Source organism: Ailuropoda melanoleuca, chromosome 13 (genome assembly GCF_002007445.2).
Source record: "Ailuropoda melanoleuca isolate Jingjing chromosome 13, ASM200744v2, whole genome shotgun sequence".
NCBI lineage: Eukaryota > Metazoa > Chordata > Mammalia > Carnivora > Ursidae > Ailuropoda > Ailuropoda melanoleuca.
The window spans coordinates 29,935,971-29,960,013 of record NC_048230.1 but is presented as its reverse complement, the minus strand read 5'-3'; the positions used below and the strand labels follow the sequence as shown (position 1 = coordinate 29,960,013).

General features: G+C 49.5%; 2 protein-coding genes across 10 annotated transcripts in view; both read right to left on the bottom strand.

Annotated features, from left to right (window-relative positions):
* The window catches only part of MRC2 (mannose receptor C type 2), a 59,080-nt gene extending 57,298 nt beyond the window's left edge, over positions 1-1,782 (bottom strand). The window contains 2 exon segments of the mRNA XM_034640213.1: positions 1,407-1,486; positions 1,488-1,782. Coding sequence (XP_034496104.1) covers positions 1,407-1,486; positions 1,488-1,525 — 118 coding nt within the window. The 5' untranslated portion in view covers positions 1,526-1,782.
* Positions 1,783-12,481: 10,699 nt separating this feature from the next.
* TLK2 (tousled like kinase 2) overlaps positions 12,482-24,043 on the bottom strand; it is a 106,615-nt gene continuing 95,053 nt past the window's right edge. For all 9 annotated transcript variants that reach the window (XM_034641203.1, XM_034641204.1, XM_034641208.1 and 6 more), the window contains 5 exons: positions 23,321-23,490; positions 21,957-22,095; positions 17,585-17,696; positions 15,605-15,712; positions 12,482-13,577 (listed from right to left, as the gene is read on the bottom strand). In XM_034641203.1, coding sequence (XP_034497094.1) covers positions 13,404-13,577; positions 15,605-15,712; positions 17,585-17,696; positions 21,957-22,095; positions 23,321-23,490 — 703 coding nt within the window. In that variant the 3' untranslated portion in view covers positions 12,482-13,403. The remainder of the gene's footprint in view (positions 13,578-15,604; positions 15,713-17,584; positions 17,697-21,956; positions 22,096-23,320; positions 23,491-24,043) is intronic.

The window sequence follows — 24,043 nt, the reverse complement described above, 5'->3', positions numbered from 1 at the left end:
GCCCTGCCTGTCTTCCCAGTGCCTTCACAGAGGAGACATAGGCAGGAGGGCCAGAGGCAGGGGGACCGCCCCTGGTAGGGAGACCGCCGGTGTGCCTTGACCTGCAGTGGGTAGGACGATACTGCCTGGTTTGCATCTAACATTCAACTCCAGGTGGGTCTGGAATTCAGCGGAGGAGGGGGTCTACGTGAGAATATGGGTCCCTCCAGACCCCACCACTCCCATCCGCACAATCGGGCAAATACGTGTCTTGGTCCTCTACGACACGCCCGGAGGGCCAACTGAGCAAGCATCGGCCATGGCTAGAGCCCGGACCCTCCAGGGGGCTGTTGGGGTTTTGCACAAAACTGCAAACACTGCACTGACTGTCCCCTTTCACTCACCCCCGTCCCCAAATTAAACATCCAGCAAGACGAAGCTGGGCCCAGCGCTGGGGCTGTAATAACGACACTCCCTGGCGCTTCCAGCTTTGAGTCCTGCAACCCCCCCCTCCGGAAGTGGATCTTTCCCCCTTGCTCTCAGCTTCTTGCTGAGGGGTCTGTCTGTCCCCACACGTCACTGTCACCCTCTGAAAGAGCAGCTGAAAGAGAAGGCACAACTTCAGTTTTTTTGTTTCGTTGGTTGGATTTTTGCATCTTTAGCAGCTCTTTTGGGGCGCAAGTTCTGCCTACTCTGGAGGGGTGCCAGTTTGGTCAGAGCCACCCACACGCCATCACCACACACACACACACACACACACACACACACACCGCCCAGGTTGTCGCTGCATCCTGGGGGCACGAAATTGCCCCACAGAGCTCCCTTCAAACAGCGCGGCTGCCACATGCCACAAGCTGTCCTTGAAGGCCGACTGTGGAAAATATAAACAGCCCCGAGATGCCAGGAAGGGCAACAAGCCCCGACGAATAATTCGAAAACAGTAATAACGCAGGGGTCCAGGGGCAAAGCAAGGAGGCTGGCCTGGAGGGAGATCCCGGACGCACCGAGCCTCCGGTTTCCCCCGACGCAGGTCTCCCGGCCCAGCGCAGCGCCGGCGCCGGGTGGTCCGCGGGTGGGGGCGGGCGCGGGGGTCCTCCCGGAGCCCGCCCTCTTCAACCGACGCGGCTCAAGACCCCCGGGCTCCCCTCCCCCGCCGCCTGCCACATCTGGTTCCACTCAGGTCCTCCCCCACCTCCAGGCGCGCTCCTCCTCCCCTCTTCCCCCCACCCCGCTTCCAGAAAAGCGGAGACGATTTTTAAAAACCCAGTCACACACACACACATACACACACGCACGCACACACACACAAGAACACGCACACGCGCTTCTGGAAAAAGAAAAAGGAGGGAAAAGTCGAGAGCGGCCCGCTCCTCGGCGCCCCCCCCCCCGCCCGGCCCCCGAAGTTGGCCAAGTTGGCAGCGCCTTACCCGGGAGGGCGGCGGCGTCCCCGGGGGCGCCGGGGCGGCCGAGGTGCAGAGCCCCGAGGAGCAAGACGCAGCGCAGCAGGACGAGGCCAGGGCGCGGGGGCCGGCCGGCGGGGTCCCATGCCCGCGGCGCGGCTCTGAGGGGACGTGGGGACCGAGGGCGCACGGGCACGGCGCGCGGTGGCAGCGCGGGCGCCGGGCTGTAATGACCGCCCGCGAGGGGCTCGCGTCTTCCTCCGGTCGGGACGAAGTGATGCCTCCCCGAGAGAAGAGGAGGAGGAGGGAAGGAGGCTGGCCGGGCGGAGGGAGGGCGGAGGGAGGAGCGCAGAACCCGGGAGGAGGGTTTGAGGGGCAGAGGGGAAGGGAAGCGGGCAGCGTGGGAGGGGAAGGGGGAGGAGGCGCGGGCGCGCGAGGGGCCGGAGGGAGAGAGCGCCAAGGGGGAAAGAAAGGGGAGGCGGAGAGGAGGATCTGCGGGGTCGACGAGGACCCCGGCGTGCACTCTTTCTCTCGCTCTCCGTCGCCCTCCCTCTCCCCGCCGCGCCTTCCCTCTCTTCTCAGTCCGGGCTTGGAGCCCCAGACGCTGCGTCACAACTCCCCGGCTGGCGCGGGCGGGGAAGCAACTGCAAAAGTTTCCGCAAACTTCACGGCGTGGCGGGACCTGGGCTGCGAGGCCGGGTGGGGCGGGGGCGCGCGGCCGACCCTGGCAGCCAGACCCCGGCCGCGGGCGCCCCCTCTATCCCGCCTTTCTGCGGCGGTCTGCAGCGGGAGAGAATCCGCTACCTCCACGCCTAGGGCACCCCTCCCCCGGTCTGGGGGGAGAGGGGCGGAGCCCAGGGCTCCGCCACCGGGGCAAAGATTGGGGGAGGGGGAGGCAGGGCCCCTGCCATGTGCCAAGCGCAAACACTTGCACGTCTTGTTGTAGCATTTCGTGACCCCGGGGTCAGCGTCCCTGGTTCAAGAGGGGTGCAGTGCTTTTGCTAGTTGGGGCTGTATCCAGAATCCAAGGGAAAAATCTGTGCACTGAACGTCCCAGCAGACGGACATCCTCACTCTCACTAGCAACCAACCATACTGCTGGCCGGTCGCAAAGGACCAAATGGAAATTTCATAAAAGGGAAGACAATCCACAGTTATTCCGTTATTATGCAACAGGTCACCGCAGTGCAGAGCACTGGGTTGCGAGTCAGGACGTTGGAATCTAGCCCCAGCTCTACCTCTGATTGCCTGAGCGGCTCTAGAATAAAGTCCTTGAGATCTCTGGGCTCAAAGCCCAACTGAGACATTTAGAGACCCTAAATACAAAGGAGATTCACGTTCTCCCACCACCAGCAATCAAATAAAAACACTATGAAACAGTAATATAACTTTTATTGTTTCCTGTGCTATCCAGCTCGGTGCTATTTTTGGAAATAACACTCAATTTTTTCCCCTTCCTTTTTAACTACTTTTGCCTTGGATAAATCTTTTCCCCATCTCTGCAATAAGGGTGTGGGGGCCAGAGATGCTCCTTTAGCTCTATCTTTATTGGGCTGAGATTCTTGGCAAATGTCAGGCCAGAGGCTGCAGGGCCCCGCAGTGAGCACCCACTGAAATCTCCTACAGCCTCCTGGAAAAGATTCCTACTATCCATGATTTGGCCCTAAAAAATGGTCAGCAGCCAGGCCAAGGAAGCCCCTGGCACTGCACAGCTGGCTTGGGCAAGTCTGACAGAGCCAAGTCTCTTCTGGTGACTGTGGCCTCATTGCCCTTTGGGACATCTTGGTGTGGCATGTCCCCAGATCCCAGTGCTCTGCAGGTGACTGGCCATGCTGGGGCGGGCTCCCAGATCATCCTCTTGGCCTCTCCTTTCTCACAGTCCTGTTTTCTACGAGGGGTTTGAGGACTGGCCAGCTTCACTAAGTGCTCTTTTGCCCTCCTGAGAGCCCGAATCATAGGATGCTTCTTCTCGAAGTCATCTTATAGGCTCCCCCTGCTCACTTATCTCTGGTTGTGCTGGCCACAGTCCTCACCAAGGGGCCCCCTTCCCTCTGAAAGGGAACTCAGGCAAGGCACCCAAGGAGCCCCCCAGGTTTGCAGCAGGATCGGATCTCCCCTCCCCACCATTCCCTCCCACCAGCAGGGCAGAAGCCAACTCCCTGATGTCACCAGTGAATCACATGGGTCCAGAGTCCACTGCTGTGCGCTCTGCACAGCACACAGGAAGTGCTCTCTCATTTCTTCGTTCACCCGTTCAACAACCACCGACGGCTAGCCCTGGGCTAGCTGCTGGGGAAGCAAAGATGAGCCAACACAGCCCTCCAAGAGTTTTATTTAGTGGGGAGAATCAACCCAATTTTTGCCATATTCCAGGCAGAGAAGATGGCCACTCAGGCTGTGGAGCACAAGTGCATTGCGCTTGCAGGGACAGATGTCTGTCCAAGTCTCTGAGGCCCTATATTCTAGTCTCTGCCGAGCATGAGACTTCCTGCTCCAGCGTGTCAGGGTTACACGCTGTGTTCTGCTGTCTGGGCCCCCATCTGCAGCCACCATCTGTCTTAGATCTTGAGCTAGCAGGGCAGAGAGCTGGGCCACGTCTGGGCCACTCTCCCTGGAGAATCCAGTCATCCCCCACTGCTTAAAGATCCTGCACACTATCAGCTGTCAACGGGACAGGGTCCAGGTCTGCGGGAGTGGCGGGTGTCCTGAGAGGGCTGGGACCCTTCACTAGCACCCAGGCCCTCATCTGCTTCCACAGAAGGGCCAGTGTCCTCTGCGCCTACAGCTTCCTCCCCATTTCTGTCAAAGCTCAGCTGAACAGCCATTTACTACTATGCACCAGGCTTCGGGCGAGATGCAGGGCACTTGGGGAAGTCTGTGACCTGGTCCAGGAGGTTTCTGCCAGGCTAGTAGCTGCTGTGGTGGAGTCGATACTGAGAAATGGCTTTCCTTCAGACACTGTTAGCCAGCAAGAGGCACTGTGGGTTTGCTGAGCTCCTAACAACCAGTTTACGGCAACAATTCTGACCTCGTTCTGAGAATTAAATGTACTTATAAAGGGATGGCATAGCCCCTGGATAAAGATGCCCAGGGAATGTTCATCCCCTCCCCCGCTTCCTATCTTCCTTTGCCACTTGAACATCAGGGTCTCCCCCTTCCTCCTTATCCCCCAGCCTGTCTGCCCCTCCACTTGCCCAGCATCCCACTGTCCATGAGAGCTGCACTCATCAGTCTGATCAGGACTGCAACACTGGGTGCTTTCCTTTGCTAGAGAGAACAATACAACCTCCCTCCCTGTCTTTTCATCTCATATTAAATGATATACAGAATTGGTATTTGGGAGCAGAACCAATCCAGGTAGAAGCAGCTCAGGGTTTACTCGGGCCGGCTCATAAATGCATGCCCGTAAGTAGCGAAGCATGGAGCGATGGGAGGAGTCTAGGCCCGGGGGCTGCAGCTTCACTGGAATGCCCATGGTCGTTTCTCTCCACGTGTCCCTGCGCGGAGGCCTGGGGCCCCGGGATGTGCAAGTTTTGGTGTCATTACTCACTGTGCTTCGGGCTCCTCTCGCTTTAGTCTCTTCTTCCCTAGTTCTGGAGCTCAGCAGCCTCTCCAGCCAGGGGGTGCCCAGGGTGGGTAGAGCCTGTGGACAGTCCCAGCAGGCCAGGCCTACAACAAAAACTTAGGAAAGGAGAACACAGCACAAGAAGAACGCAATGGATGGCAACGGAAGATAGGAGGATAGAAAGATGTGGTCAGTCCTGACCCAGAGAAGGGGCTGCGAACCCAAAGGGGCATCTGAGATTTTCCTCACCCGGAACCTTTCCAAGCCAGGGGCTGACCTCCGCTGTTCCCACCATCTCTCCCCTCTCCCTGGGCTCCTCCCACAGCTCAAACTCTTGGGTCTCCACTCAGGCAATCCACCCTTTGAGTCCATGTGGCTACCTGCGTGTCTGCAGCACAGAATATCTCAGAAGGGATGGGCTGAAGAGAGAAGGAAAAAGGCAGGCTTGGGATTCAGACAGACCCAAGGTTCAAGGTTTGGCTCCTTTTTTGGAGATCACCGAGAAGGGGCGCCCTGCTCCCCGGAGGGCCACTGAGTTTGAATCCACTTGCTTTCAGACCAACACCTGTTGGCCAAGACCGTTGCTGTAAAGGGACTCCAGGTCCCAGCCTTTTCTTTCTTGAGGGGTCGGAGACAATCACCTCATGACCCCTCCAGGGAAAGCACGCTGTGCAGACTCCCTCGCCAGGAGCTGCAGACTGCCGGGTGGAGGAGTTGCCACAGATGGCCCACAGCCGTCACCGGGGCCTTGTCGTAAGCTCAGAGCAGGCGGGCTTGGGACTGAGCCAAGTCCAGGCTGCGGGCTGCAGCACGGGCCACAAATCCAGTATCTCCAGGATCCTCACTGGCTCCGGTTGCGACTTGGGAGGCTTTAGCAGGTCAGGAGCAAGCTGGCCAAGGGGGTCCAGAGAGGAGCCAAGGTTGGGCTGAGGTACCACAAGGCAGTAGGGCCGGCACTAAAGAACCAGTTGCAGTTGGACGGGATGTAGTTCCCAGAACCCTCGGCTGCCTTAACTGGCTGGTGCCAGGGCTGGGGGGAGAAGGATACCACATCTTCCTGTCTGCTCTCAGGGACCTCTCCCAACCTGAGGCTGCAGTTCCTCTGAGCCTATCCTTGCACTGACGGTGGGGCTGAGCCAGTGAGGCCTACCATGGTCCAGGGCTCTGGCTTCCGCATCTCCCTCTTCAAAACGTCATCTAATGCTGTTCCCTGGTCCCTGACTCCCTCTCCCCAACTCAGGAAGGACAGGCAGAGGTTTTCTCAGTATTCGACCCTCCAAAAGCAAGACGGGGCCCAGTCCTGGCCAACAGCCTTCTGCAGTTTTCGCTGATTCTGGCCTGGAGGCAGAACAGGTGGGAGGTGGCTCTGCAGACGCAGAACCCATCCCTTCCACCTGAGGGCCTGGTGGAATCCAGCCCCTGACCAGAACAGAAGCCAGGCGGCTGCATCCAGCTGGCCCGCCCTCCCACCCCGGCTCCAGGAGGGTAGTGCAAACTTCCAGAGCCCCGAGTGACACAGCAATAAGGGTGGGTAATGCCCAACATTTAAAAAATGATATTAAACAGAACATATCAGAGTATGTTGCACATGAGCTAAATTCTATTCTGTGACATATGTATTGGGTTGAGATGTTAAGTGTTTCTCACTGTGGGCTGCCATCAAACAAATTAAAAAAAAATATTTGGGGTGCCTGGATGGCTAAGTCAGTAGCATGCAACTCTGGACCTTGGGGTCATGAGTCTGAGCCTCATGTTAGGTGGAGAGATTACTTAAAATTTTTTAGTATATATTTTTTGAGAGAGAGAGAGAATGCATGGGAGCTGGGATGGGGGCAGAAGCAGAGAGAATCTTAAGCATGAAGCCCAACAAGGGGCTTGATCTCAGGACTCTGAGATCATGACTTGAGGCAACATCAAGAGTCGGACACTTAACCAACTGAGCCACCCAGGAGCCCCTTAAAATTATTTTTTTTAAATATTGCTGTTGAAGACCTGGAACCAGCTACGCAGGCTCCCCGGCTGGCCCTGCTCAGCTCTGATCTGCTGCTCAATCCCAACTTCCTCCTCGGCTCACATCTGAGGTCCTCACCACCACCAGTGCGGCCCTACCCCTTCCCCCTCCTGGGCTCCATGCTTCAACAGACCAAACTACTTTTCTTTCAACAGGCCCTAGGCTTACCGAGGGGCCGGTTCTCACAGTGCCAAGTAAGCACACACATGTGACAAGGCAGGAGGCAAGGGAGACGTGTACAAAGTGATGTGACAATCCAGCAACAGGCAGGCGGCAGGGGATACCTGAGCTGAGTTTTTAAAGACAGTCAGCTGGCCAAGGCAGGTGAATAGCATCTTCAAAGGCCTGGAGGTGTGAGAGTGTGGGCCTGCGCGGAGAGGTGTCAGAGGGGCAAACATGCACTATGGGAAAAGCACAGGAAGTGTGAAGGACCCTGTGCGGCAAACCCCCACCCCTGCTCATTCTCTTCAATTCTGCCAGCTTCCAAAGCCCATCTCTGCTTCGTTTCCCCCACTCCTCAGGGACCCCGGCTTGCTCTTACAGAAGTTACCAGCTCCCAGCTTTCATTTATTACATTTAGCTTAATTATAACCTTCCTTAAAGCAGGAGCCGAGTCTGATGTACTTTTCCCCTCCCACAGCACCTAGCCCAGCATATTCTGAAGAGAAGGCTCTCAGGGTGTTGCGAGTAGTGGCACGAGGCTTACAGAACTGCCAGATGCAGTGCAGCGTGCGAGCACCCGCCTAGCCACGCGGCACGTTCACAGCTGGGACCTGAACGCAGTCCGCACTAGGGGCTCTCCTGCTAGCTCGTTCTGCACCCACTTGTGTCTGGTTACTGTGGGACGAGGAGCAGGGGTGTTCACGTGGTGAACAGGTTCTGAGTCTAGATGTAAAAACCAATGGCTCCTGAGATTAATTTGTAAGGAAAGACCCTCCTTTGCATGTTTTGCAGCGGCATGCCCTTCTGAGCACGGAGCCAGGCTGAAGGGCTTAGGTCTGGCGCTAGAACAGGTTCCTTCTACAGCAGGCCAAGAGCCTCACTGGGGACCTTCTATATCCTGCAAACGTCTCTCCAGGGGCCCCTGTGACATGGAGGCAGCACGTAGAACGCCCTCTGCCTTTTACTTTTTTCAGTTGTCAGCAGCTTCACATCTCCCACCCCCTCCAAGCCTCACAGCAGCTTGAGGCGGCCAAGGCAGAGGGGGCCATTCCTGCCTGTCCGTCAGAGCTGGCCAGGGCTGGGGTAGGGCAGGCCTTTTATTTCCTCACCTGTAAAGATGGCATGGTCAGATAGAAGTGAAGCCATGCCCCCACTTCCCTACCGAAGTTCTCCTGGCCCGGGACTGCAGAGGCAAGGTGGGTCTCCAGCTGGTCTCTAGACTTCTAAGGCTAGCCGTGAGGGAGTCCGGGAGAGCGGAGCCCTACGTTCAGCAAGCTAGCTTCCAGCTGGGAACCTCACCCACACGGCAGTCTGCCCAACGACAACTCTGAGACTCCACCTCACAAAATTTTCAAGCTCATAGTCCCTCCCCATTCGATCCTGCTCCACCTACCAGTTACCAAATTTCTCTGGGACTCAGTTTCCTCATCTGTAAATCAGTGAGGTCCCCCTACCTTGTCTACACTGAGGCTGTGAAGCAACGAAGCTGAAACTTCCCTCCAAAGCACCAGCTCTAGAGCCCCTTCCCTTTGCTGATACTGCGCCCCATGCCCCACAGCTGCAGGTGCCCGGAGGCTACTGAGGGCTGAGGTTACCCCAGTTCTCCGGCTAGGCACTTCCCTCTAGACCAGCCAGCCAGCCAGTCGCTCTCTGACCCCTTCACACCATGGGGGTCTCCTGCCCAGTGCCACACACACACACACACACACACACACACCCCTTTGCTGACTCCAGCCTGTCTCGGGCCCCTGCTGAGCAATCCCAGCACAATAGGGCCCTTGTATTCCCTACCCCCACCAGGTCCCAGCCTCTGGCAGGTTCCCCCAACCCACCCTCAGAGCTCCACAGCAGCCAGAGTCCCTCACCACTCCCTCCTTAACCCTCTTCTCCCTGCAACCTCTCTGCTCTCTCCACCCTCACCCCTTCCAAAGAGCTGCAGGCCCGGGCTCTCCTCACCCCTGATTCAGGGTGCCAGGCTGTATTCACAAGCCCACCCAGGTCCGACCCAGGTCGCAGCTCCCTCCTGCAGCTGTGGACCCTTCAAGTAAAAGAAAAACGTGCTAAGTTAATTCACAATAAGGTACCGGTGAGTTGATATGTATTTTAAAGAAAGCCAAGGGTGAAAAGCTTTGCCCAAAGGAGTGAATGATTCTTGAACGTACTGGTAGGTCCCAAGGCTCCCGTATAAGGGATGTGTTGTACGGGCACTCCCGAGGCTCCCCATAAAGGAGCGTACGCATGACACTGGTCCTAAGACAGCCCAGAGCTTAAGACAGATTTTTATCCCTAACACAGAAAACAAAACCAACTTGTCTCTCTTTCCAGCTGGGTGAATTTTAGACAAGACCTGACCGCCACCTTCTCCACCTGCACCACCCTGATAGGAAGGTCAGCAGAACTTGTGACCTCAGTGCTCAAGCCACCTGGGAGACAGACTGGGGGAGAGGGCGCTGAGAACGTGAATTTCTAACAAGTTCCAGGTGATGCTGATGCCGCTGGCCTGGGAACTACACTGGCCTAGGAGATGCTCCCCCCGGATTCAGCCAGAAGCAGTCGTGGATCCAGGTAAGAGGAGACTGCTGACCTCATAGGACAAAGGTTGATAGGGAATCTCAAGCCAAAGGGGAAGGCTCCTGTGAGGTCTGCATCACTTCCCTGGGGCCAAAGGATCTCCTGACCACCTGGCAAGTAGAAGGGCTCTGAATCTCCACCAGCAAACTTGGCGGGGGGGGTTCAGGCCCAGCAATCCTATTTACTGGATCTTGTGATCTTTCTGTAAAGCACACTTTTTGACTCCTCTCTCATGTGCCAGGCACTTTTTTATACCTACTATTTCCACTCCTTACAACCATGCAAGGAGCGATCTCTGAAGCTTGCAGAAGTAGATTCTGAGCCAGACCTACTTCTAAAGCCCAGGCTCTTAACTTCCAGGTGATTCTGCCTTAAGAAATGACAACAGAACAGCTAATTTTAGGAAGCAGAGACTCCCCATACCTCAACTAGTGTGTGCACCATGTCTCTCCCCCACTTACCCTGGGGCTAATTTCAATTACAGACAGAGCCAGCTTGGGCAAGTAGAATGATGAGTAAGTGGGAGGGGGGAGGGGCAGAGATTCTCAGAAAGCAAAACTCACCAAGATGGGTCAAGCGAGGAGCTTACTTCTAGCTCTAGGATTCTAGGAGATGACTACGTTTAAAGAGAATTATTTTCTAAGTTAAGAAACACAGGAGCTCCTTGCCTGCTCATCTTCTCAGCTGAAGGCAAACCTGTCCACACAGCGCTAAAGGAAGGAGGGCGGCAAACCCTCTAAGGCAATGAGCAGGTGTGCCCGGGTCAGCCACAGAAGTGGGGTGCACACGGCTCTCAAGAGCAAGTCTCCACGTAAAGCTGCCCATCGTCGGATGTAGAACTCGGAGCCCAATTCCTTCTCATCAAAGACCTGTATTCCTTCCCTTCCTGGGGCCCAGAGCTTTCACCCCTGGATCGTGAGCTGACAGTTGGGCCTTCCCTATCCTGCTCCCTGCAGTCTTCCCACCAACAAGCATTAGTTATTGGCACACCGGAGGTACAAAATCAACACGTTGCCAACATGCCTTCAACGTCCACGGGGACACAGTCAGCTGTAGGATTTCCCTACGCACCCGCCCCGAGGTGCTCAGAGCCCTGTTTGAAGCTGAAGAACTAGAGTAAAATCAAGAGGCTGGGAGATTCACTTCTTAAAACTTATTTTAATATCCTCCCCCCCCCCCGCCCCAAGTTGGGAAAGTCGAAAACAGTCTGGCTGGCTTTAATTACAAATTAATACACATTTTTTGTCATAGTTTAAATCAATTGTGGCAATAAGGGATTGTCCTTGGAAAAAGTGAAACCCATATTAACAAAAAATGTCATGGAAGAACCCCACTTAGTGATTTCATTGGCTACTTAAAAATCTAGACGAGGTCAGCATTCTGCATGTTCTCTGAGGCTAGTCCATGTAGTGAAAGAGGCCTTGCCCAAACCCAAGGCGAGCCCAGTCAGCTCCAACCAGGCCCCAGACCCAAGGGAAACGAGGAGAGAGGGCATACCTTCTTCAGGACGAGGGCAGAAAAGGCAGATCAACAAAGTCCTGCAGCTCCACTTACAAGCCCATGGGGAGGAGGAGGCAGGAAGTTAGAGGGAAGGCTTAAAGATGCAGCATTCTTTCAACCTTAAAAAAAGAAAAGTTTAAAAAAAAAAAAAAAGTCTCGCAAGATCACTGAATAAGAGAACACAAGGAACAGGACTTAATACTCCGAGTCACTCTCGACGCCTCCATCTCTTCACGTGTGCACACACCATCCTTCCAGGGCGCTCAGCCTGTGAGACCCTGAGGGACTCTCTGCTTAACAGCTTGAAAGTCACGGTTAAAAAGGTACCACATCCATACACACACACGTATATCACGTGTGTAATGCGTGTATAAACACTTGCGATAAAATGGAAATCTGGAAAAAAAAAGTATCTGTGATAACTTGGAAAGCTGGAGGCTCTGAGGGCTCCAGGGCTGACTTCCTCCCATTCAGAGCTCTGCAAGACAGTACCTACCCGACACTGTCTCTCCATCTGGGATCATTCCATCTTCCCCTAAGAGCACCTGGCACTGAGGGCTGTGGGGCAGGGCAGGGCCACAAAACCAACACAGGTGCCAGCGAAAGTGTCACCAGTGACATTTCTCAAGTGTGAGAGAAAGACTAGAGTCATCTGAGAGCTCTCTACCCTTCCTGACTTCCCTCCCCCTGCCCAGGGAGCTCGCACGCCTGAATGCTGCATCTTTAAATATTTCTGGCTGAGCCCTCTTGCCACATATGTCAGTAACATTCCAAGCTGGCTACCACATGCTCAGGCTCTGGCCTCCTCCCCTCTCTACTGTAGAGTGCTCTGCTGTTTCAAGGGCACGGTGGGGCCACGCATCTCCCATTTCAGCTCCGTGTTCAGTTGACCACACATCTCAGAAACAACCAAATGTTTAAAAAAAAAAAAGTTCCAAAAGAATGTTCATATTCGAAATACCTATCTCCCTGCAGTTCTTTTTTAACTCCACTTGATCTACTGAAGCGAGTCAGACAAAGCCTGTGTGCACACGCACACACAGACGCACACACCAGCACACACCCACAAAACTGAGAGGGCTGGAGGTCGTTTCCTGCCAAAAGATCTAACAGAGGAAAGCTTATGAGCTGATCAAGTTTTAATATCGTGGTTAACAAGAAAGGTACACCAGTTAGCAAGCACAGAGACCGTGGGGAGGACCTCCTGAGTCCTCATTTGGCTCCCCGGCCCATTTTCTGCCTACCTCTGGAACAGTTTTTGATAGTTACTACATTCAGAGAATCCAAGAGGACTGCATGGACAGATGAACCTTTATTTAAAAAAATAGCACTTCAAATAAATTAAAAGGGACAACCGTCAAGTGTTCAAATTGTGAAGAGAGAGTTGAAAACCTAGAGACTCCAAGCTGCGGGCTTCTAACCTCGTTCTTTGTCCGACGGCAAAGCCCCACACACCTCAGTCCTCCCACTCGACGCTTTCCCTACTGAGATGAGGGAAGCGATTGCAAACAGGAGACCAGACGGAGGAGAAAGCTGCATCTGACTGGAATGAACATTGCCACGTACTTGCTAATACGGGTTTCACTTTATGACCAAATGTATTCTTCCAAAAATAAAAAAGGGGGGGAGGGAAGCTGCATGTTTTTAAAAATTGAAATTATTTAGGGATAAAACACTAACTCTAGTGCCTTTAACGGGCAATAGCAACTTTTTTCCTCCGAAGTCAAACACCATCCCCAGCTGAGCCTTTGTGCTACAAGCTTTTCAGGAGATGTTACCTAAACTTTATTAAAAGAAAAGAACAAGTTTAAATATAGACACTGGACTAGCCCAGTCTGTATTTTCAAGTCCACATTCTTCATCTGAAGCACTGCATCAGGGACCCCCCTGAGTCTGCATGTTTTCAAGTTCACAGTACATGGAACCAGTTTTTCTTTTTAATTTTTTCCTCACTCAGAGCAGCCACACGCAGTGGCCGTTGACGCCGGAACCTTGGGCGGGGCCTTTTCCTACGAGGCCTGGCCAGAGCTGCCCAAGGTTTCTCCTCAATGAGAATCGATGCTGTCATGCTCTATGGATGGGAAAAAAGCAAGAAAATAAAAGCACCTGGTACAGGTTTCATGAGATCCATTCGGATTCGCTATGTCCCAAACCCACTGCTGAATGCCATTTGTCCACTTTGTGTGCTCAACAGTTCGCGGCCTAGGAGTGGGTCTCAATTCGAAGAACTGTTATTGGACGCCCCCGAGGTCGACGCGATAGCAGCTCCAGCAGGGCTACTCGTGGAGACTGACTTTCGGATGTGAGGCAGCAAGTAGGGGTCACAGGCCAGCTGCTGGACATCGATGCGGTCCTCCTTTCGGTAGGCTAAGCATCGTCGAATAAACGCCTGAAAGGAAAGGTTCTTGAAGAAGCCTGAGGCAGATAATCGTGGCGCTCCCAGAGGGAACTCTGAGGCTCTGTAGTGGCTGCCAGGGTCCAGGCCCGGAGCAAATGTCTTCTACAGAGCAGGGGCTCAGGGCCCTTTCCGGAAATCACCGGCACACCCCGAAAGGACCAGGCAAGGAGACGCACGGGCAGCAGCACCTCTCTCTGGCCACGGACTACTTCCTGGAAGGAGGCAGCCAAGCCATTCCTGAGGGGCAATGGGGCATGACTTGACCTCCAGATACCCCTGCCCCAAAGCACAAAGACCAACACAAAAACCACTCTCTCTGCCTCGGCCGGCCTTCCCGGGCACGTGTACCTTACGGTCTTGCGTGTACAAACCATGGCCTCATGTGAACTTTCTACTTCCTGAGGAAGTGAAAACGGTGATGACAAGTCACCACCATAGGCAGGGTGAGGAGACCCACACTTACTAACGCTATAGTGGGTCACAGAGTGGTAAATGGTTCCCCTGTGTATCTCATTCTTCCTCGAAACGATCAGGGACACACCTCAGTAGTAAAGAAAACCTGAACAGGACTTGTCTCCCCAAGAGTAGCGCAGACATAGAATCATACCATGAGTTGGGTTTCATTCGGAATCCTAATTTACTACGAACACAGAAGTTTCCTTTGTGCTAGGTACGAAGGCCTACACAGGCTCAGTTTCTACAATTCTTATCACAAAGGCCCTTAAACAGATGATCTGTCTTCAATTTTATAACCAGATAGTTCTATTTAATCAGAGTCTTGTAATTATTTTAAATAAATGAAATGATTTTTAAGAATCTAAAATGTCATTATTACCACCCTCAGGCCATACTTTATATTTGGGTGATGACAATGTCGCAATGTAGGTCCATCAACTGTAACAAACGTCCCACTCTGGTGCAGGATGCTGACTGCGGGGGAGGCTGTGCCTGTGTAGACACAGGGAATACCTGGAAACTCTTTACTTTCTGCTCAGTGTTGCTGAGTCTAAAACTGCTCTAAAAAATATAGTCTAACAAAGTCTATTAAAAAAAAAAACCACACACACCTAAAACATGAGATATAATGATTTTCTTTTTTCCGTGTTTAATTAATAAACAAAAGTACAGCAACAATCCTGGTTTTCCAAAATCAAAAACACCTATAGGTAGCTGCCTGATTCAAGTATTTGGAAGAGAAGAATAAATTCACAGAAATACACTTAATAATCCTTGGCCTTTAAAAATGAATCTTTCTTAGTGAGATGTGAAACAGGAGTTAAATGGGTTACTTAGGTTGGCTAGGATAGTTACTGGTCAAGTAATTCCACCTTGCATTTTCTCTCTACACAGCTGCCAGGGCACGCTTTTGAAACAGCAATCAGATCACACAGCTGCCCTGAGTGTCTCCCATATCAGTTCCCCAGCTGTCCCGCTGCCTCTCCTACTGACCACCCTCCCCTCTGCCCCGCCTGCTCTGCGGATCTCCTAAGCTTACACTTAACAGCTCAGCTTCACGCACTCCTCTGCTTAGAAGATTCTTCTCCCAAATCTACACACGGCTCCCACCTTCACACCATTCAAGACTGCTCAACAGGTCCCTCCATCACTGAGGCTGCCCCTGACCAGGCCATCAAAAAAGGAGTTCCCGCCCCTCCGTCTTCTTACTTGAATTTATTTTTCACCATCTGAGATGAATCTGTTGCTAGTTATTGTTGGTCTCACCTGCTGGAACAGAAACTCCTGACAGGCAGGGACCTTGTCTGTAGTCCATTGCTACACACTCGCCATTCCCTCTCTATGACCTAGACAGTGCCTAGTACTCACCAGGCACCCTAAGTACCTGCTGTAGGAGGAGAGCGGGAGAACGGGGTAGGGACTGGAGAAATACACATTCAGAAGGTAGGAGGAGGAGGTTTTGAATGATTCCTTTTATACTGATAATCCATCCACTATTACCCAGAGAAATAATACAGAAAGCAAAGCAGTCATTTCCTGCTGGCCAGTGGGTCACAACTTACCTTTGCTTCTGGTGTTACTACTGGCTTTGGCGGGAACTGCACTTCAGTAGCTTTAAGAATAGTATTTTCTTGTAAAATGTCTTGCTGGGATTGGTTGTGGCCAAAAGGCTATCATACAAAAAAACGAAACAAACAAAGGTGGGCCTCTGGTTAAAATTAAAGAGAACACAATTCAAAACCATAGGGAAGGGAAAGAAGACATGCCTCAGTGAGAATTGCTAGAAAGAACTTTGGAGATGGTCTCCTCTCTCTCTCTTTTTATAGGTGAGGGGTGGAAAGGCTCAGAACTTAAGTAACATGCTCACAGGGCACCATCAAGGTTAAGGCAGAGCTGGGACTGGAAGCAGCATCTGCCATATCACAACACCTCTGTTCAGCTTTGCCTACACCCAAGAAAAAGAACATTACAGCAGGAACCAGCAACTTCTTCTACTCTGATACCTGTAGGCTTAAGTAATACATACATGCACCACCGGCAGACCCAAGACACAGGTAAAGAGAGATGGAAAAGGAAATAAAAGAGAAGGAGTTAAGTACAAGATGTGTGTTGGGGGGGAAGAGCTGGGGCTATTTAAGGGCTTCATCTGTGCCCCAACGTGCCATTTTCTTTTCTTTTCTCGCCCCCCCCAACTAAGATTTTATTTATCTGAGAGCAAGCATGTGCACGCATAAGAGCACGTGGCAGGGGTGGGTGGGGCGAAGAGAATCTTCAGCAGAGTCCCGGCTGACCAAGGAGCCTGATTGCGGCGGGGGGGGGGGGGGGGGGGGGGGGGGGGGGGCGCCTCCACCTCATGACCCTAAGATCATGACCTGAGCCAAAATCAAGAGTCAGACGCTTAACCGACTGCACCACCCAGGAACCCCAATTTTCTAATAAATTCTTAAAATGTAAGTTCAAGTCTAGTGTCATCTCTACAGCACTTGTACATAAGCTCTACAACACTATCAGCAGCACTTCCACATTATCAGAGAGTATAAATAATAATTAACTCCTCTGGGGGTGCCTGCCTGGCTCAGTCAGTACAGCACGTAACTCTTGATTTCAGGGTTGTGGGTTCAAGCCCCATGTTGGGTGTAGAGATTACCTAAAAATAATAATAATTAACCCATACAGGCTGGTTCTGAATAGTTTCCCCATATTAGAGAGGTGAGATAAAGAAACAAAGACCAAGGAGAAGTTAAAGAAGAAGGTGAAATCTGAACGAAGAGCTTGGTCTGGGGATTGTAATAAAAATACTAAGAGTCCAGGGGAGTTGCAGAACTCCCAAATGGACTTATACCCACAACCTACACCGTCAGGACCACTGACAAACTTCAATTATTTGTAAGACACTGACAGCAAAAATATAAGCATATACGCACTGGATCCTAGTATGTATGTTTATTAATAAGGCTCGTAAGGAAAACACAAATGTGAAAATTCATTAGGTACAGTCTACTACCTAGGTTATTATGTGTCCAAATGATCTAGCACCTTGATCCAGAGGTAACAGTGAATATGTCGTAACACCACACCTCCCCAGGGGTGTACCGAAAACAGAAAATAGAAAGCATGCTTTTATTAATAATAGCTTTAACTAATGGGGTGGCTGGGAATAAAGAGCCCTATAGCTATTTCAAGTTTCAGTTCTTGGGACCTTAAAGAATGGCTCCTAGGACGACTGTATACTTTAAATAAACTATTTCACATAATTCCTTGTATATATTATCAGAAACAAAACATATCCTGGATCTAATTGAAAACAACAAAAATGCATGTTTTCAATAGCCCAGTGGAATTCATTAAGTACTCTAGGGTTGAAAAGTTCTGCTTATGCATAAAGCTTTTATTACTGTCTGTATTTTCTTCAAACCACAACTTTCAGGATTCTATTCTGTATAACCAAATGATTAATTCCAAAAGAATAACTGACACCATGCCAGTCTATACATGCGGCCCAAGACAGACGTCAAGCCACCACATCTGACCTTCTTCCTTACCTTCCTTCCATAAAGACACTGGTAGAAGATCACACCCACTGACCAGACGTCAACTTTATTTGAGATCTTTGGTGGCTCTTTCCCAACCACAAAACACTCTGGTGGTAAATACCTGGGACAAAAGGAAAATAAAAATTCTTAGAAAAATGACTGTATAAATTTAGGACATGTACAAAAAGGCAAAGTAGAAGACCTTGTGGGAAATAAAAATATCTGAACTTAACTGAAATTTTGCCAAAAATGCAACTTGGGCCTAGCCGAGGAAAGTCCATGAGAAGACACTCTAACTTAAGGAGGCAGTCATATTCTAAAAGCCTTAAAATACACTTCTCGACTCACTGAGAGAGAGGCAAATATTCCCCCAGCCCAGCATCCTTGCCCAGGGTTGTGCCCTAATACGAGTGTCACTCAACAAGTTCCAAAAAGGAGAGACAACACAAAAGAAGTTCACTCCCTTTTATGAGAGCTGCAGCAACAAACATCAAAATGCAACTCAAAGCGGTGTGCGTTTGCTTTCACACTGGCTAAGAGAGATGACTGTCTCTGGAATAACTATCTTTAAAGTCAAACGAATTCAGGACCCCATATGAATCTCTGAGGGGACAGGCTGTCTGCCTTCTTAAAGTAGCCTGTTTGCAAAATCTGGACTGGGAGTAACTACAACCTATAATAAATGGTGATATTACAGGCCAATTTATCAAAAGTATTTTACATCTCCCACTTGAAGAGTGACCAGGGGCTTACTGGAAGTCTAACAAGTAGGAGAGAAAAAGCCCAACAAACTAGTAGTTTGCACAATTCAATCCTCATCTGAATTCCTTCCCTCCCCACCCACCCCTGGCCTCTGAAAAAGACTAGCTGGGCAGCCAACCACACCAAATTGTATGGTGTGGAAGGTAAGTGCCTCTTGGCATTTAGGAAACCAGACAAATATGCTTCCACTCACTGCCTGGGGCCTTAGCCATGGCGCAGCTGGAAGGCAGCATTCTGAAGATAACAGATCGATTTCTGCAAATTTCATGCTGGTAAAACCAATTCTGTGAAAAATTCTTTATTTTAGACCCTGCTGTGCTTCTGGTATAAAAATTTAAACTTACAACTTGAAGGGGGCCACAAGAGTTGAGAGGCAGAAAATATTTGATGGACTTTTTTCTTTTTTAAAAGAAGTTTAGTCTCACGTTCTTGTTTCTTATTTATTATTTTTAACAGACTTTTTGGGATGATTAAGACCACTGACCTACAATATTATTTCACAATGAAAACTGTTAGCCAAAACATACACTGAACTTATGAAGAGGGAAAAAAGCAAAGAAATAAAAACACAGGAAAAAGAATAAAAAGAACAGCTCTCCCAAATACCACTAAAACCTCCCTGAACCCGACTTTTCATGGTTCTTGATTCTTCAACATACACATTTTAAATATGATCTTGGATAAATAACAAATAGAAATCTGATTCCAAAATGATCATTTTAATGTATTTATAACTCTTTTGTGGAGGTGGCAGGGAAGGACAGAAGTTGTTGAACTTATCCAATGCTGAATAAATATTCAGAGTACAAAAGACCTGAATTAAAAAAAAAAAAAAAAGACATTGCCACTGGATAGTACAAATCTGGAAAATCACTTTCTAGGTTTCAGGTGCCCATGTGTAAATGGAGAAATAAACTAGTTCTTCACCCAAATAATACTGAAAATAATAAGCACTCTAATTCCCTATCAGGGACTTCGGGAGAGAGAAGACAGTTCTTTGACACTGCACTAAATTGTGTTTAAAAACCAAGTTGCATATTCTGTCATGATAAAAATCATAGAGAAGATTCTCAAGGTCTAGTCTACAGGTCATTTATTTAGTAGTATTCAGGGGGGGGCGCCTGGGTGGCACAGCGGTTAAGCGTCTGCCTTCGGCTCAGGGCGTGATCCCGGCGTTATGGGATCGAGCCCCACATCAGGCTCCTCTGCTATGAGCCTGCTTCTTCCTCTCCCACTCCCCCTGCTTGTGTTCCCTCTCTCGCTGGCTGTCTCTATCTCTGTCGAATAAATAAATAAAATCTTTAAAAAAAAAAAAAAAAAGTAGTATTCAGGGGGCCTGACTGGCTCAGTCAGTGGAGCACGCGACTTCTTTTTTTTTTTTTAAAAAAGGAGGCTCCACTCGGGTGTGGAGCCTGATGCGGGGCTTCAACTCACAACTCTGAGATCAAGACCTGAGCTGAGATCAAGAGTCAGCCACTTAACCAACTGAGCCACCCAAGCGTTGCAAAGCACACGACACTTGATCTCAGGGGTGTGCATTCGATTCCCATGTTGGGTGTAGAGATTACTTAAAATCTTAAAATAAAATAAAAATAGTATTCAATGGAGAAGAATTCTACAAATACTGCAACAGCCAAAAATACTGCAAACAGTCACCTAGAATTTGTCGTGTCTTCCCGTCCTGTTTGTATCTCTGAGGACATCACAAGAGGATGACATAGGAGGACGGTGATTATGACAATGCTTCTACCAACACGGAGACTTTGTAAACTTCACAGGAACCCACGGAATTAATTAACTTTCTCAGTAGCCTCCCTCTCTACCTCACCTTTTATTATGAAACCAATCTTCAAATATAATCTGAAGTAGAAAGAACAGTAAAATGAACCCCCAAGTAACCATCACCCAGTTTCAATAAATATTAACGTGGGGCCAATCTTTGTTCGTATACCTCTCCCCCCTCCCCCAACAAATTACTCTGAAGCAAATTCCAAACATAATTTTTGTTTAAATTGCAACCACTAAATTTGTAATAGCTTAGCAAATATAGCAATATGTAGCAACGACAAAACTGATTTAAATGTTAAAAGGCTTCACTTTTTAAAAGAACAAGCTACCAAACAAAAAGCTAGAATCTAAGTTCTAGTGAATTTATACTGCAGAGGTATAGACCTGTTTCCAGAATTTTCAACAACAGATATTTTTGTATCATTTAGTGACAGGAACACTAACCCACAATAACCACCACAGTAAATACACACTGTAAATGTAGCTTCTATTTTAAACCTAGAATCTCAAAGTTTTAATTTAGGGACTGATTTTCACTATAGGTACCTTCTAAAAAATAAAGAGCAATGAGAAGTAGAAATTTTGCGTACGTGGTGTTTTTCCCAGGATTTGATGGTTTCTCTAATATACATAACTTACATCTGACCAGACTGATGAGAATAGAGCTCTTCTTGTGGGCTGTGAACGAATTCCCCCTTCTCTGTCTGCTTCCAATCAACACCCTCATTCCCAGGCAGTCACTATTCTGCTAAAGCCCAGGGCCCTCCAGTCTCAAAGATAAGAGATCTGACCAACAGACCCTGGTGTTTAACAGCATGTGTAACCCCTCCCTCAGTGCTGCTGGAGGCTTTCTCCACGTTGGGATCACACGTCCAATATGGAGCTTTGTGTTACCACCTCAGAAGTGAAAAGCAAGCTCCATTAACACGCCTATACAATCACAAAGTTAAATGCTTAGGCTCCAGGTATCTTTTACGGTTCTTGCTGTTGAAAGGAATACTAGGCAGAAGCAGGAGAGGTCACAGAGCTAGCCGGGGTAGGGTGGTTGCAGGGAGATGGGTGACAACAGATGGAAGATATGTGGCCCAAAACCTTTTAGAGCATGGCTGAGGAGATGGATAAATTTCCTAGCACACTATGCTTTTTTCTGTTTAGATTTCAAGGGATGCTGTGGTTCTTTTACATACTGATCTTTCACAACCCCTCAGTTCTCGACAGTCCCCCATCTTCAGGCAACTCTAGAGATGAATCCCTTATCCCATTAATGCATAAGAAGAGACCTGCAATGGGGCATCTGGGGGGCTCAGTCGCTTAAGCATCCGACTCTTGATCTGGGCTCAGATCGTGATCTCAGGATTGTGGGACTGAGCCCCGCATCAGACTCCGCACAGGGTGTGGAGCCGCTTAAGATTCTCTCTCTTCCTCTCCCTCTCTCCCCCCATCTTCTCTCTCCCTCTCTCGGAAAAAGAAAAAGAGAGAGAGAGAGACCTGCATTTGTACCAAAAATAATTTAGGGCCATTCTTTAAATACACATGAGCAATCTCATTCTCTTCCTACTCCACAGGGCGAGCCCTAGGAAGAAAGACACAACTCCAACGCCTGGCCATACGTGACCTCTCTCAATGGTATCCAAAACAGGAAAGAAAAATTAATTAAATAAAAAGAGTCAAACTGCTGGAAAGACAGTAATATTTGGGGAGGAAAGTCTACTTTGGTTTACAGCATTTTTGCCTAAGACAGGATGTAGATATTAATGATTAATTACCAACACTTCAGTATAGCCCAGCCTTATCTCCGCCAGCCATCCTGGCAGATCTCCCGGATACCTACCAGTAAGTACCAGCACCTTGTGACGTTAGCTCCATGCCATCCACTGAATTGTAGCTATCGTCATCCATGATCTTGGAAAGACCAAAATCCGTGATTTTTATCTCTCCACATGCTGTACCATTTACTAAAAGAATATTACCTAAAGAGATGAAAACCTTCATGAATAAAAAGAGACTTACTAATTAAGAGAAAAGTTCAAGGTAATAACAGACAAGAAGGGGACAACTGAACTCGAACTCTTGCACGTAATAGCAAGCATCTGAATTCCTGGAATAAAATGATCTGGACTCTGGATGCTGGAGGAGAGTCCTCAGCATCTGGCTGCAAACTTCCATTTTCCAAGAATCACCTGCTAGATGTGCCAAAACCACCACTATGAGCAGTGGGAAAAAAACTGTAACTCGCCAAAGTAAAATATCACTTGGACAGTTAGTCAAAAATGGTGGGAAAGTTTCATCTGAACTTTCAGTAACGATCTCTAAACCACCCTGTTTAGAACAGTCGTTTCAGGACAAAAAAAACAACACAACAACCACCACCCAAAAAAACATACAAGGGCATCAAAGCTAGTACCACAGTGCCACCTACAGCTTGTACGCTGGGAGAATGTATCGGATTCAGCAATGGAAAACCCCATCACACAATGGCCATAGTTTTAAAAATTACTTTGTTGTAACGAATTTTTTAGTCATTTGAACTGTATTAGAACATTAAAGAATAGTAAATAGTGAGATTTAATATGCAGCTACCAGGAGAGGAAAGCAGAGTTAACAACCGTGCCCACCAGGCGGTAAATGGGAACCATCTCCCGAGCACCCAAGCCCAGGCAGCACCAGCTGTCTGCAGGGAACATACAGCCCACGATGACGACAACAGAAAACAGAGGTAAGGAGTCTAACTGGCCTCTACTGTTCGCTGAGGTCTACTGAAGTTAACACAGTAACCATACAAAAAGATGAAGAACTGCTGGGGATTTAATGAAATGGGAGGCATGCCTACAAAATAACTCGTTCATTTGGAGGCACTTATCAAAGAGACTTGGAGGAGAGGAACGGCTACGTAGGGTGAGTAATGGGAAAACACAAAGCTGAGCCTGCCAGCGCAGTTCTTTCTAAATCGGGCTGACGTCATGACCTGCCCTGGCTCTAAAGACGAGGGCATTGTTTCTCCCGAGTATTTAATTAGACTCCCCATCTCAAGCCCAGGACTGCCGGGCCAGGACTCTGTTCGCACACCTGCCTGGGCACAGCCAGATGCTACTAGGCTTCCAGGCTCCCGCCACATTCTTTAACTTTGTAAAATAACAAGTCACTTCGAAGACCAGAGAAAAGCCATCAATACAGTCACCTGAAAGTTAGACATACCTGGTTTGAGGTCATAGTGTATGATGGGAGGTTTTATTTCATTTAAGTACTTTAAAGCATTCACAATCTGCATGATAATGGACCGGGCCTCTTTCTCCGACATTAATTTGTGCTGTTTCAGGTAGAAGTCCAGATCATTTCCCTCACAGTATTCTAATACTGTACAAAACCTGAAGACAAATATAAACCGACATTTGACTGTGGGAAAGAGCAAGCAGATTAAGACTTCTTACACCAGCCCCAGTGAAAACTTCAGGTAATTAGCTTCTTGCTGTTGTTCTTCATTAAGTACAGTTCTATTCTTTATTCAGTAGTAGCTACCCGAGTGGCTGACAGGAAGGAAACTGCATTCTCCCCTGGTGAAGAGCCTTCACACCCTCCACGCTGGAATATGTTGTGCTACAGTTCAGCCATGACACACGTCTTCTTAAGTCCAGACTATATGAACACCGACTAGAACTGTAATGTACGTAAGCTAGACACCTTTCCAGAAGGGTCTCCTACACATATCCCTGCCGTGCTCCAGTTCTAAACGAGCATACTGTGGTCAAGTACACAATTCTCAATGCAAATATTTCATATGACCCCAAGGGCTGACAGTAAGACAGAATCTATGGTTTGCCCAGGTCCCAAGAATTGGTTTCAGGTCATGTCTCATGGCACTTTGGCACAATACTGTACTATAATCTCTCCTTGCTAAACACAAGGTGTAAAAGAACTTTT